General features: G+C 47.9%; 1 protein-coding gene across 1 annotated transcript in view; it reads left to right on the forward strand.

The window, feature by feature from the left end:
- The window catches only part of TBATA (thymus, brain and testes associated), a 36,094-nt gene extending 30,359 nt beyond the window's left edge, over nucleotides 1-5,735 (forward strand). The window contains exons 8-9 of the mRNA XM_075934969.2: nucleotides 419-468; nucleotides 4,629-5,735. Of these exons, the coding sequence (XP_075791084.2) occupies nucleotides 419-468; nucleotides 4,629-4,684 (106 nt within the window). The 3' untranslated portion in view covers nucleotides 4,685-5,735. The remainder of the gene's footprint in view (nucleotides 1-418; nucleotides 469-4,628) is intronic.
- Nucleotides 5,736-15,312: the final 9,577 nt, after the last annotated feature.

The following is a 15,312-nucleotide window of genomic DNA, read 5'->3' on the forward strand; positions in this document are numbered from 1 at the left end:
AGAGATTCACCATGCAAGCAGTAAAACTGATTAGAACACCTACTGAACTCTCCCCTCCCCTTGCATTTCTAATGATTTAACTGAAGGCCTGATCTAAAGCCCATTTAAGTCAATGGTACAGCTTGCAGTCATTGCTCAATGGAGGCCCATGATTTCAATAGCACATGGGTCAGAGATTAAGGTGAACCGTTCAAATTGTTCAGGGGCTTGGATTCAGTACTTGCATGTGAACTTCCAGTCAATAGCATGAGCAGAGTAAGTAGAAACTAAAAATACACATAAACACAGGATGTGAATGGCAAAGTGGCGGACTAGTGCAATCATCAGCCCTTCATTTCTGTGACTACCAGATTTATTCAAAATTTAGAATTTTAGAGTTAGAAAAATACTTAATTTTCTCTGCCGTTATTCATAACAGATTGTCTCAGAGACAGAAGCAAGAACCCATTCCAGAGGAAGACAAGCCAGGTAAAAATATTAAATACATTCTTTATATTGATTACAAACTCCCTTTGAATCCAATGATCTTAAGGCATTTTATAAACATTAATTAATTACCAGACCTTGGAGGTAGGTACGTATTTTATCCAGGGGGCCAACAGAATTGCCAAGCCCCTGGGCAAGGCGGAGGGCAGCTCTGTACTGCTAGAAGGGGTGGGGCCTTAGATGGAAGGAGTGGGGCTCCGGCAGCCAGGACTCCGCAGTGCCAGGAGCGTGCCATGCCACACCCCCTTTAGCCTGCCTTTAGCGCCACCCAGAACATGCCACCTGGCACTCCAGCAGCAATGTAAAGGGACCAGGGCTCCAGCCATCACTGCTGCTGTGATAGTGGAGGCAGCCCTGGCCCTTTTGAATAATTGCAGCTCAGGGCAACTGCCCTCTTTGCTCCCCCTTCCCGCTGTTGGTGGGCCTGATTTTAACCATATTATGGATGATGCCTTAGTGAAGTTCAATGATTTGCCAAGAGTCACACGGTGAGCCAGTGGCAAAGTTAAGAATAGAACTAAAGAGATCCTGGCTCCCAGTGCAATGCTTTAACCACTTGATCACACATTCATAGTACATTCACACTGTATTATGAGTGTAAGATTGTACTACAGATAGACAAATAAATGACAGCAAATTCCTTGCAGGCTATATTTTGGTAACACAGTCGGAGTTAAAGTAACCTTTGTGTGGTTACTTCTGAGCATAGGCGTGCGCAGCACATTTCATTAGGGTGTGCACCCAAATAATTTTTTTTAAATGTACTCTTTGACCCCCCCATTAGGCACACTCCCTAACCCCCATTAGCCACACCTCTGGAGGTAATACTTTCGGGGCAATATGGACACATGACCAGAAATAAAAGGTGTCATGTGACCCCCCCTCCCCAAGGATTCTTCCCACCATCCTTTTACCACTAGGGATTAGTTTGGCCCTCACCAAACCCCCCTCATGCAACTATCCTGCAATTGCATTAACCCAATGTGTGTGACATTAACTCTGGGGCAGAGAGGCTGGGGGACGTGTTCCCCCTAAGAGTTTCCTCCCATGAGCACAATACATTTTGGGTGTGTCTAGACTACATGCCTCCTTCGACGGAGGCATGTAGATTAGCCAGATCGGAAGAGGGAAATGAAGCCGCGATTAAAATAATCGCGGCTTCATTTAAATTTAAATGGCTGCCCCGATCTGCCGATCAGCTGTTTGTCGGCAGATCGGGGGAGTCTGGACGCGATGCCCCGACAAAGAAGCCTTTCTTCATCGACACAGGTAAGCCTGGTTTCACGAGGCTTACCTGTGTCGATGAAGAAAGGCTTCTTTGTCGGGGCATCGCGTCCAGACTCCCCCGATCTGCCGACAAACAGCTGATCGGCAGATCGGGGCAGCCATTTAAATTTAAATGAAGCCGCGATTATTTTAATCGCGGCTTCATTTCCCTCTTCCGATCTGGCTAATCTACATGCCTCCGTCGAAGGAGGCATGTAGTCTAGACACACCCTTTGTGTTATGCACCAATACTGAGTTTGTGGCTTGTTTGGATGTGCCACTGTGGCACGCAAGTTATTAATAAGTATCTTATAAACCTCTACCTTTTCCCTCTGCTGTCATGTCTCCTCCCCTTGCTCCATCAGATCCCCTGGTGCCTGCTGCCTCTCCCAACCCCTCACCCACCTCTGCTGTCCTGACTTCTGCCCTTTTCAGTGCCCTCAGCATTTCTGAGACCTGCCCCCCTCCACCAGCCTTTCTCTCCCCCCTGTGCCCACTCCTCCAGTAGCCCCACTCTGATCATGTGAGCTACCCCTCCTCATCCCCTCTCCTAACACCTCCCACTACACACCTGCCCTGCCGCTCTCCTCTGGTGCTGGTCCCTCCTCTGCAGGTGTCTGCCCTTCTGCTTCACCCCCAGAATCCCCTGGCACCTGCACCTTCCCTTACCCCTGCACCCTCCTGGTTCCTCCCTGTTCCTTCATTGCCCCTGTTCCCCTCATGCCCCTCTGTGCCCTCACACATGCCTTGCTCCATCCCTGCCTTCTTCATGTGCACTCCTTCTTTCAAGACTTCTCCCAGCACCTCCCCTTCTCCCCTCTAGCCCCCAAAGCCCTTCCCCTTTCCTCTCCCCCCTTACTGACACTTCCCCTCCTTCCCTTTTCCTCATTGTCTCCACTTGGCCCCCTGGCATTTGTCTCTCTCCTCCACCCTGTCCCTTGGTGCCTTCCCCTTTCTTCTCCCGACCTGCCCCCCTCCCCTCAGCACAAGCCCCTTCCTCTCTGACCCTTTCCGCCTATTTTTCCCTCCTCCTCCAGCAGCCACCAGCTGGTCTGTAACAGAGTTCTAGGGTCACCCTGACTATCACCCTTCTGATGCTCCCCCTACTCTGTCTTTCTTAAGTTTCTCAGCCACCTTTTGGGCCACAAACCCCCACCCCGCAGTCTCTGGTTCCCAAAGTTCCAGCAGTCTCCCCATCACTTGGTGCCTGCTCCGGGTCTGACTCGTAGGATTGCCAGGTGTCCGGTTTTCTACCAGACAGTCCAGTTTTTGGGTCCTCTGGTAAAAAAATCCACAAAATACCCAACACATACAATGTCTGGTATTTCCTGGTTTTCCGGCTTAGCAGCAGACTGAAGCCTAGTGGCGGCGGGGGGAATGACTGGAAGGTGGGGAGCGATCAGCTCTGGGATCCTCTAGTTGAGTCTGATGTCTTGGGGAGGAGAAGCCTTGTCCCTGAGCATGTTGAGGAGCTACAGCTGGTAGGGTTACCAGGTAGACCACCCCCAAAAAAACCAGACACACTTAATCATGGACCAGGGGGAGGGACTGGACTGGAGGGGGGATGGCCAGGAGGGAGGGGGGGAGGAAGCTGAGCTGGCTGGGGACCAGGGGCCACAGGGAGGAAGCGGGGCCCGGAGGAAGGAAGCAGAGCTGGGGGGAGGTCGAGGAATGCCAGGTTGGCTGGGAGGAATTGGGGGGATGGGAAGCAGCTCTTGGGGCGTGGGGGCCAGCCGCGCTGTCCCCAGCCCCCCCTGACCCTGGGCCCCTCCCTTCCTGGGCCAGCTGCGCTGCCCCCCGGACTCCCCCGACCCCAGGCTGGGCCGGGCCAGGCCAGCTGTGCTGCCCCCGACCACGGGCCAGCCGCCTTACCCCAACCCGAGCCCAGGTGCGCTGCTCCTGACCCGACCCCCCCCACACACACCAGCTGCGCTGCTCCCGATCCCCTGCCCGGGGCACACACCCCGCCATCCCGCCTGGGGTTTAAACTTACCTCGCTTGCCTGGGAGGCGGGATGACAATGCTGCTCCCTGCCGCCTGTTTCCGTGGAGTCCTAAGACCTGCCGATTTTGGCCGTGCATGCATGGCAAACCCAGTGCAGTGTCCGTTTCCCAGCGCACCAGGGTGGCCCTTTGAAACATTAGGGTGTGCCTGGGCACACCCAGCACACCCCATGTGCACACCTATGCTTCTGAATGAACAATAGTGCATACCCTGTGAGTGTTTTCAGCCTAACAGGAATTTGGGCATGGGATCAGGATAGAATTTGATCCTTAGTTTTGCTGTAAACATTCTTCTAAGTGATATATCCTTGCTGGTAGAAATAAGTACATTCAATTTTTAAAGAGTAAAATATGTTGCGACTTGCCATTCCCCTGAGCTCCAGTTTTCAAAAAAGAAAATATTCAAATGCAAATAAACAAACCTGGCACTACTTCCAAATGTCTGTTTTTCCAAATCTTGAGGTTTATCACAATGAACACTTCCATGAGCAATTTTTGTCATTTCTAGCTAAATAAAGTGCATTGTTATAATGAGTGAAAACAAGGAGCTACTTTTTCAAGAATTCTTGAGACTCTTATCCCACTTTCAAAAGTGACCTTGATTTTTTAAAGATATTTAGATGCTTTCATATGCAAATAGACATTTAGTTTGAATTTTTTTTAAGTGGCTAGACACCTAGCTCCCATTGATTTCAATGGGAAATAGTGTTCTAGGGGCTTTTGAAAATCCTAGTAGATGACTTTCTACATTTGTAGTTGCCTCAATGCCTTTAAAAGTCTGGTCTTTGGACAATGAATAGAGGAGTTCCTTTGTGTGATTATAACTGGTGTTGACCCACATCAACCCATCCCAAATGTGTTTTTCATTTTCAGTGCATATGGGTACTGCAGAAGTTCTCCAGTTCCCTTTACCCCAGGATGGAAAGTAGAACCTGCCAAATCCACCTAATTAACATAGAATCATCTCTCATTCCTGATGGAAGAAGCTCAAGAAGTGCTAACATGCTAATGTATTTCCTGCTATAACTGTACTGATTTACTCTCATTATTCACTTAGTGAAAAAGTTCTAGTGAAAAAGTGTTCTGTAGAATACATAAGAAAGGCATGCAGTATCCCCTAATCTCTCACTTCATTTTGAGATCTAATGTTGATAAATGGCAAGTTTAAACAGAATTTGTTTAATGCCTGTGCCATTGGCATTAAGTCATACTGCAAAATGAAATGAGTCTCTGAAATTTCAAACTTCCCCATAACTATAGCTGCTTAAAGTTCTGCTTCTGCTATGCTCCAGCTGGGTAATGTGTGGAATCACAAAGAGAATGTGGCAGTGTTTTGTCAGTGGTCTCAGAGACAGGAGGTGCAGCTTTGATACCATGATCCCTGAAGTGGGCTGAGTCATTGATTGAAAGATTGGCCATTAAGCATTTCAGTCCTTCCTCTAATATCCCAGGGGTAGCATTGAGCAATTGCTCACCATTCCAAAGGACGCAGATCAGTCCTGTCAGTACTTGTTTAAAGCCACTGGAGGAGATAGAGCCATGCTGGGTGGGAGAGTCATCAACATATTAACAAGTATCAGAGGGGTAGCCGTTTGAGTCTGAATCTGCATAAACAATGAGAAGTCCTGTGGCACCTTATAGACTAACAGATTTATTGGAGCATAAGCTTTCATGGGCAAAGACCCACTTCATGCATGCATCTGTAGAGGATGCATGTTTTGCATTCTGTCAAAATCACTTATGGCTGCCTGTTCTTACTGGATCCACCACTGATGCTCCTGTCTTTTCAGGTGGCTGTGGTGGCCTGCAGTAGTAAAATTCCTTTTGTAATATGACTTTTCTTCCCATGTGGATTTTATAACAATCTTCCATGTCTTTGTGTCCTCCTGACTCGGTTACTGAAATGTGCAGATTTCTTTGTTACTAATATCATTGCATATCAATAAAAAATGTAAGACTCCAAATATTTGCCTGTGGTCCCTTTAGGAATAAACTACCTCCTTGTGTAGCCAGCTTATCTCCCTGACACTGTGCTAGGGCTACTGGACTCCGAGTAGAAACTGAAGATGTTGAGAGGCTTAATTAGGATTTCTGAAGTGCTTAGGGGAAAGGTGCTGTAACCATAGTGTTGTATTACTATTTCATGTTGCCACAGAAATTTCAAACTACTGTAAGCATTTGCAGCAGAATGTCATGGAAATGGGAGGTTCTTCGTCAACTGGTGTCCCTGCGGGTGCTCTACTCAGGTCTCGGTGCATCCCTGCGCTGGGGATTGGAGATTTTCAGTAGCAGTGCCCCTCCCCCCTCAGAGGCCATGGAACACACCAGAGCGTGAGTCCCATCTGTTCCTTTACAACTGTCCCTGGCTGAAGACGGAGCTCAGCAGTGCTCTTCCTCCTGAGAGAGAAAATTTGAATCCTTAGTTATTTAATTCCCTTTACCTCATAGTTTTACTTAGTTTAACCTTCTCAACGTTAACTTCAAGAGAAAAAAAAAGCAGCAGCTGCAGATGGGGCGGCTTTTCTTTTTCACTACAATGCCGGATTCCCCGGCTTTAAAAGATGTGACTCCTCTAGAGACTCAATGCCTACCTTAGATGGCCATGCCTCATGTGTCAAATGCCTGGGGGAGTCTCATGTGGCACAGAAATGCCCTCATTGCCTGAGCATGTCGGCAAGGGCAAGAAAAGACCACGAATTGCGGCTCAAAGCAATTATCTGGGAAAAGTCTCTTCAGTCACTAAGGGACAAACCAGAGGACATGTGGGTGCAGCAAAAGCCCTCCAGTATGACACCTTCATCACACCACAAAGGCTCTCAAGCCGCAAGGGCTTCCCCGGCATGCTCCCTGTCCGAGCTGTCTAGAGCCTCTTGTTACCCGGTACCATCAGTGTCTGGTACCATGGAGAAATGCAAATCAGTGCCACATATGCCTCTTCCATAAGCTCTGGTGAGCACCCAATTTAAACAGGCAGAGTAATTGGGACCGCCCTATGGCACAGCAGTATAAGAAAGCGTTGCACAAGACGTGGCACCTACAAAGATCTCCTCAGCCTGAGTCAAAAGAAGTAACTGCCTCACCACGCTCCATAGTGCAGGGACACTCTGAAACCTCTCAGAGTGGCCCCCATTAGCCTATACCGCTGTCCCCAAGATCTGACTATGGTAGCGGACATAGGAGCAGGATCTCATCACGCCATTCCTCCCCTGTTCCCTCCCTGACTTCCTGGCATTCATACAGGGATTACTCCCTTCAGCAACACCCTGTTTGGCCCACCCAACCATGGATGTTTCCCCCACATCTGCTCCCGCCTCAGTGGAGTCCTTGGGATACACGACAGGGATGCTGACCGCAGTCCTCTCACACTTATCAATCGAGGCACACGGCCTCTACATCTAGGCAACACCACATCTCTAGGCGCTCACCCTCGATATCTGCATGCTCCTCACCCACCCTCAGTAAATTCACAGGCAGGCTCCACTGAGCAGGATCACTTACCTCAGCTGGATTCAGAGACCTCCTCCCGTGAGTCCAGGTCTAAACAGGGCGAAGCAGTTTTTCAGATCTCACCTTCTCCCCGGCAGACAACCTGAAACATTTTCAGGAACTTTTTAAACGGGTAGCACAGTCACAATAAATTACACTACAAGAGGTGCAGGATAAACAATATAAATTACTCACCGTATTACAGTAAAACTCCATTGTCCGGCATCCAGTGGTCCAGCACTCCCAATAGTCCGGCACCAACTGGAACCCGGAAGTGCTCCGGCCAGCCAGACAAATGGAGCTGCTGGCGGGGAACGGTGCGGCTAGGTGCGAACCCTCCGCCGTTTTACAGGAAGGCGGGGGAAGCCCCACGCCACCGCCGAGAGTTTCCGGGAGGGGAGCAGTCTCCCCACCTCCCAGACTGCAGTAGTTATCGCCCAGCAGGGGGATGAGGGGTAGCGCTGTGGGACCAACCCGGCAGCACCCCAGCTGCTCTGCTCCACTGCTTGTCCACTGCTCATCAGTTTCAGCAGCGGCAGCGGTGGACTTGGGAAAGCGGCAGAGCAGAGCAGCTGCGGTGCTGCCAGGTTGGACCCATAGCGCTGACCCTCACCCCCCTGCTCGGTGCCTGGCAGCACCCCAGTTGCTCTGCTCCGCCCCACCGCTTCCCCAAGTCCACCGCTAATTAGTTTCAGCGGTGGCAGATTTGGGGAAGCGGTGGGGCGGAGCAGAGCATCCTCCAAAATAGCTTTACCGATCAATGCAGCTATCCTTGAACCTTTGAATGCTTTGTGGCAAAATCCAGCCTCGGTCCCGCCCACAAACCATAGAGCGGACAGAAAATACTTTGTCCTTGCAAAGGACATGGACTTTCTATTTGCCCACCCACAGCCAAATTCGCTGGTGGTGGACTGTGAATCACAGGGCGAAGAATCCACAATTTAAATCTACGCCCCATGACAAAGATCATAAACGCCTAGACACCTTGGGCCGCAAAGTGTAGTCTTTGGCCACACTCCAATTCCGCATATCTAATTACACAGCATTGTTGGCCAATTATACCGATCTACAAGATTTGTTTCAGGACCTTCTTGAAAACAAACGCCCTCACCTCCAATCCATCATGAGGGAGGGCTTATCAATAGCAAAAATGGCTCTTCAGTCCACTATGGATGTTGCAGACACCGCGGCCAGAACCGCAGCCACAGCCATATTAATGCGCAGGTCCTCGTGGCTGCAGTCATCGGGTCCCAAGAGAATTGAAGCAAAGAAGGAGGATCTCCCCTTTGACAGAAAACAGCTATTTGCTATGAATACAGATGAGATCCTTCATTCCATGAAGGACTCTCACACAACTTTACGTACCCTGGGAATGTACACCCCTCCTATAAAGAAGCGCAAATACACTCCTTATCAGAAACCAAGGGGTTATAATTACAAGTACTACAGGCAGCAGCAGAGGCCATATGGTAACAGGCCCAAGCAATGCTCTAATAGGAGAAGGAACCACCAAAGCCAGTCCTCCACAAACCAGTCCACCTCCAACAAACAGCAAATTTGAAATTTTGGTTAGGGGTCTGAGCGACCACCCCACAACCCCCGTGCAGTCCAATGTTATCTTCGGTCACTGCCTGAGTCCTTTTTATCATCAGTGGACCCTAATTACCACAGACAAATGGGACCTAGAAGTTATCAGATCGGGCTATTCAATCCTCTTTACTTCCATGCCCCCTTCCCATCCTCCTACCCCATCCCTCTTCAGGGACCCTTCTCATGAACCTCTGTTACAGGCAGAGGTCCTGAAGCTACTTACCCTAGGAGCTGTAGAACCTGTGCCCAAACAACATCGTGGAAAGGGGTTCTACTTCAATTATTTCCTCACAGACAAAAAAGCAGGTGGCTGGAGATTGATACTAGATCTCAGGAAACTCAACAAGTTTATTCGAAACTCAAAATTCAGAATGGCGACCCTAACAACAATAATACCTGCACTGGATGAGGGTGATTGGTTCTCAGCCCTCAACCTACAAGACGCATATTTTCACGTGTCTATCCACCCGTCCCACAGAAGATTCCTCAGATTTGTTGTGGGACAAGATCATTACCAGTACAGAGTCTTCCCCTTTGGCCTTTCTACAGCCCCTCAAGTTTTTGCAAAGACCCTATCCATAGTCATGGCTTTTCTCTAAACACAAAACATCATTATCTTGCCTTACCTAGACGACTGCCTAATTAAGGGCCTCACCTATCACCAAATCACTATCATGACAACTATTACCAGGGAATATTTTTCCCAACTGGGCCTACTTATCAACATGCAAAAATCCACCATACAGCCCACACAAAAAATAGAGTTCATTGGGGCATTGCTAGACTCAGTCACAGCGAGAGCCTACCTTCTGCTGCAAAGATTCAGGGTGATCTGCGACCTTGTTCAACAGGTCCCTTTATCCACAGTCCGGACGTACCTTCAATTGCTGGGGCATATGGCGGCCACGACTTTTGTGGTTCTTTTTGCAAGATTGCACATCCATTGCCTACAGCATTGGCTCCAAACAACTATATGCCAGCCCGACACAGAATCACGAAACACCTCCCGCTTCCTTCACCGGTACTGCAGTCCCTCAAATGGTGGACATTTCTGCACAACCTTCTTGCCGGCATACCCTTCCACCGACCAGACCTTTCAGTTACTATAACAACAGATGCATCACTCATGGGCTGGGGAGCCCACTGTGGTGCAGCGTCAATATAGGGCACATGGGCTCAACACTAGAGACACTTCCACATCAATATCCTAGAGCTCAGAGCCAGTCTCAGGGCGTGCGCCCATTTTCTTCCCCTCATAAAGGGCAGAACTATCCGTGTCCTCATGGACAACACACCATCCATGTTTTATGTCAACCGGCAGGGGGGTGCCCGATCACATTTTCTAAGTGCCGAGGCAGTCAAATTCTGGAACTGGTGCATCAGGAACCACATAATGCCAACTGCAATGTATATGCCAAGAGAACAGAATGTCAGAGTCAACAAACTGAGCAGAGATTCTCAGATCAGCACAAGTGGGAGATCAATACTAATGTCCTCCTCTCAATCTTCCACAAATGGGGTTTCCCAACTATTGACCTCTTTGCAACACTGCACAACCGCAAATGCCACAGATTCTGCTCTCGGGAATCTTGCAGGGCTAGGCAAGAGGTCAGAAGTGGACACCTTCACCATCCGCTGGACAGCTCCCCTTCTTTACACCTTTCCACCATTCCTGCTCATCACCATAGTGATCAACAAAATTCGATCCAATCGGGCCACAGTAATCTTAATAGCCCAGCCTGGTCGGGACAGCTCTGGTTCCCTTACCTATCCTACTGGTCCATATATCAACCTATTCCTCTCCCAGCAGTGCTGAATCTCCTCACACAGCACCACAGCAGTATACATCACTTCAATGTCCAGACCATGAAACTCACGGCTTGGCTTCTCAATGGTTCCAGAATGAAGAACTTACCTGCTTGGACAGGGTCAAACAAGCTCTTCTAAACAGCTGTTGTCCCTCCACGAGAAGCACCTACCAGTACAAATGGAGGCGTTTTCATCAATGGTGCATGATGCACAATTTGCATCCCATCACAGCCCCCATACCTACCTTACTCAACTACCTCATGGACTTCAGTGAGGCTGGCCTCTCCATCAGCTCCATCCGGGTTCACCTGTCCGCAATCATGGACTTCCATGATCCAGTAGACGGCTTCTCCCTCGTCACACATCCACCAGTGAAATGTTTTCTCACAGGCTTACAGAAAATGCGTCCAAACATCCACCTCCTGGTGCCACCGTGGGACCTGAATCTGGTCCTCGACATGCTCATTAGGCCACCTTTTGAGCCATTAGCCACTACACTACCACAATACCTGTCTATGAAGGTGGCATTCATAGTGGCGATAACATTAGCAAGAAGGGTAGGAAAAATCGCAGTGCTCATGGCGGATCCTCTCTTCACTACATTTACCAGGGATAAAGTCATACTTAGACCCCATCCCAGGTTTCTCCCTAAGGTTATATCCAACTTTCATGTAAATGAACCCATTTACTTACCTGCCTATTTCCCTAAACCTCATGCCTTCCCAAGAAGGCTATATTACATTCGTTGGATGCAAGGAGGGCAGTTGCGTTCTACCTTGATAGAACTAGAGTGACCAGAAAATCAGATAGGCTCTTTGTTGCATGGTCAGGACCATGCACAGGAACAGCAGTTTCCGCACAGCGCCTATCCAAATGGATTGCAGGCTGCATACACACCGCTTATCAACTTAAGGGCAGACAGCCACTGCACCCAATCAGAGCGCATTCCACACATGTGATGGCCACCACAAGAGCCTTCCTCAATAAAGTGCCACTGGTGGACATCTGTAGATCAGCCACTTGGTCCTCACACCATACTTTCATGCATCACTATGCCCTACACAAAGGGTTGATGCCTTACACATCTCTAGCAGATGTGGTCCTTCCTCCTTCCACCTAGAGAGACTCCAATGCCCACCACCATTGAGTGGATACTGCTATGGAGTCACTTGAGTGAAGCACCCTAAGGAAAACCACTCGACAAAGAAGGAGAAGTTACTCCTCTGTGCAGTAACGATGGTTCTTCGATGTGTGTCCCTGTGGGTGCTCCACTACCCTCCTGTCCTCCCCTCTGCTTGGAGTCTTCAAGGACTTCAGGTAGAAAAGGAACAGATGCGACTTGCGCTGCGTGTGCGCTCCACGGCCTCCGAGGGGGGGGGGAGGCGCTGAGTGCGCAGTTGCAACACAAAGGGCACTGCTACTGAAAATCTCTGATCCCTGGTGCGGAGACACACCGAGACTTGAGTGGAGCACCCACAGGGACATACATCTCAAAGACCCACCGTTACTGCACAGAGTGAGTAATTTCTTCTTCTTACCACAGAACTAAGCGTCTTGACTCACGTGCTGTACTGACAATCAGCTGAGCCGGCACAGCACGGTGGCCATTTTTATTTTAATGAAGCAGGGGATATTTAAATCCCTGCATCATTGACTGTCGGGTAGTCTAATTTACGTGTCTCTGCTGGCAGAGGCATATAGTCCAGACATACCCTAAGTGACTCCAAATTTGGTGCTGAAAAGGACAGTGGTTTTAAGAGCACTGGGGGCTGATGGGAGATGAGACCATCACATGTCTCTTTCCTTGAATGAAGCTACCCCTTAGTCAGCCAGCACTGCCTCTGTAATAATTGCCAACCTTGATAATTTGCTCATGTATGTTACTTTCCATGGAGGAGCTCAAAATGCTCCAAAATACCCTTGTGATGTGGTTGGGTTTGATGCCATTTTACAGGAAAGGGAGCTCATAGTCTTACAAACAGTGCTACACTGAACTTTTAGCTACCTGTTTCAATGCCAGGGTAAGCTGCAGATTGCATTGCTCCAATGTAGATAGTGCATGCACTAAGGATTTGCATTAGTGATGCTGCACCAGTGGCTAACGTCCCAGTATAGACGAGGCCTAAATAACTAGCTCCGGAGACAATGGCAGAGCCAAGAACAATGCCATGGAGCAAGATTCAACTGGACTGAAGAAGTGGACTGTGCCCACAAAAGCTCATGATACCATCTACATGTTTTGTTAGTCTATAAAGTGCTACCAGACCATTTGTTGTTTTTTAAATTTATCCTATTTTGTGTCTGGGCAATCTGTGAGGAACTGGTCACGAGCATGTCATCACACCATAACCCGAGTTAAGAGTTTGTAAATAAATTAAGCCAAACTTCTTCACAAAAATCCTTTGTTAGAGCTCTTGTTTTTCCCTTCCTTTCCCTGACTGCATCACACTTTCTTGCCTTGCCAGAACATCTGCCTGAAATGTAAGACCTTGTGAAATGTGATGCAGACAGCACTTGGAATAGTCAGATGCAAGATCCTGAGGGAGAGAGGGTAAGTGGTTCATCAGGATGTGGTAGGTGAACATCATTTCCTTTGATCTCTCAAGCCAAATCCTTGACACACCACAAGATGCATTCTTTGGTTATCTTTCCTCTCCAGAGGTCATTACTCTGTCTGCATGCAAACCCCTCCAAGAAACCCACTTCAGTTGCAACTCAGAGATGAAAACTGATTAAGCCCCTCTGAATCGGGTGCTTGATTATGCACCATACACAAATATTCACTGTGTTATTAAAATATTATGCCTGTAATTTTCACAGGAGATCTAAGGGCTTATCTAGACTACGCTAGAGTGTCGAAAGAGGATATGCAAATTCCGCAGGAATTTTCATAGCTTCTTCAGATCTCACTTCCTCATTTTTTGAGGAAGAGCGGCTTTTCGACAAACGAGGAGGGGGGGGTCTCCGAAAAAGCCACATCTAAACTACTTTAACTTTCAAAAGCTCTGCTTTCAAAAGTGAGTTCCTCTTTCAACACTCTAGCATAGTCTAGATAAACCCTAAGGCTATGTCTAGACTGCAAGCCTCTTTCGAAAGAGGCTCTTTCGAAAGCATCTTTCGAAAGAGCCTCTTTTGAAAGAGAGCGTCTAGACTGCACGGAGAAATTTCAAAAAAGCGGCTTGCTTTTTCGAAAGAAAGCATCCAGTGAGTCTGGATGCTCTCTTTTGAAGAAGCCCTATTTACATTGAAGAACGCCTTCTTTCGAAAGAGGAACTTTCGAAAGAAGGTGTTCTTCCTCGTGAAATGAGGTTTACCGCCATCGAAAGAAAAGCCGCGTTCTTTCAAATTAATTTCGAAAGAACGCGGCTTGAGTCTGGACGCAGGGGAAGTTTTTTCGGGAAAAGGCTACTTTTCCCGAAAAAACCTCTGAGTCTGGACACAGCCTAAGTCTGTGTCTAGACTACATCCCTATTTCAACAGAGGGATGTAAATTAGACACTTTGAAATTGCAAATGAAGCGGGGATTTAAATATCCCATGCTTCATTTGCATAATCACGTCATGGTGCTTTTTTGAACAAGCAGCATTTCGAAAGTAAAACCGCAGTCTAGTCATGGTTCTGTTGAAAATGGCAGGCTTTTTTGAAAGATCTTGTACTCATTTTTTGAGGAGCACAGGATCTCTTGAAAAAGCCTGCCATTTTCAACAGAACCGCATCTAGACCGCGGTTTTACTTTCGAAATGGCGCTTGTTCAAAAGAGCGCTATGATGCGATTATGCAAATGAAGCGCGGCATATTTAAGTCCCTGCTTCATTTGCAATTTCGAAGTGTCTAATTTACATCCCTCTGTCGAAATAGGGATGTAGTCTAGACACATCCTAAGTGACTTAGACTCCCACTTCTACAGTTAACATTACAGCATTTTCAAAAGCTTCAGTGGGGTAAAACAACAAATAGTCTAGTAGCACCTTAAAGACTAACAAAACATGTAGATGGTATCTTGAGCTTTTGTGGGCACAACCCACTTCTTCAGATGACAGGCGTGTTAGAAGTCCAGATCCAAGAATAAATAAGGGAAGGAATGGGGGGAGAAGGAAAAAAAGAAAAAAGGAGAAAAAAGGGGGGAGGAAGAAAAAAAGAGAGACAGGGAGTAGATAAGCTTCAGGGTTATCAGGCCTCTGAAGCTTATCTATTCCCTGTCTCTCTTTTTTTCTTCCTCCACCATTTTTTTCTCCTTTTTTCCTTTTTCTCCTCTCTCCTCTTCACCTCCCTCCTCCCCCCCCCCCCCCCAAATATTCCTGAAGCCCTCTGAAGCTTATCTACTCACTATTTCACTTATTTATTCTTGGATCTGGACTTCTAACACTCCTGTCATCTGAAGAAGTGGGTTGTGCCCACAAAAGCTCATGATACCATCTACATGTTTTGTTAGTCTTTAAGGTGCTACTTGTTGTTTTTTAAGTTATTACAGCATTTGTTACCTAGCAAGGCTAGTTACCACTTGAACCTCTCATCATAGGTTGTAGATCACAGTTCCCCAGCTTTTTAATTATGCATTTGTCTGGTCTATGCTCTTTCTGGTGAAGGCCATTCCTTCTTCTGTGTTGTGTGCGCCTAATGACAAATAACAACAAAAGACTAGTTAGATCTGGATGACGTGTGCAAGGGCGCT

The sequence above is a fragment of the Pelodiscus sinensis genome, chromosome 8 (assembly GCF_052426305.1).
Source record: "Pelodiscus sinensis isolate ZL-2025 chromosome 8, ASM5242630v1, whole genome shotgun sequence".
NCBI classification, from domain to species: Eukaryota; Metazoa; Chordata; order Testudines; family Trionychidae; genus Pelodiscus; species Pelodiscus sinensis.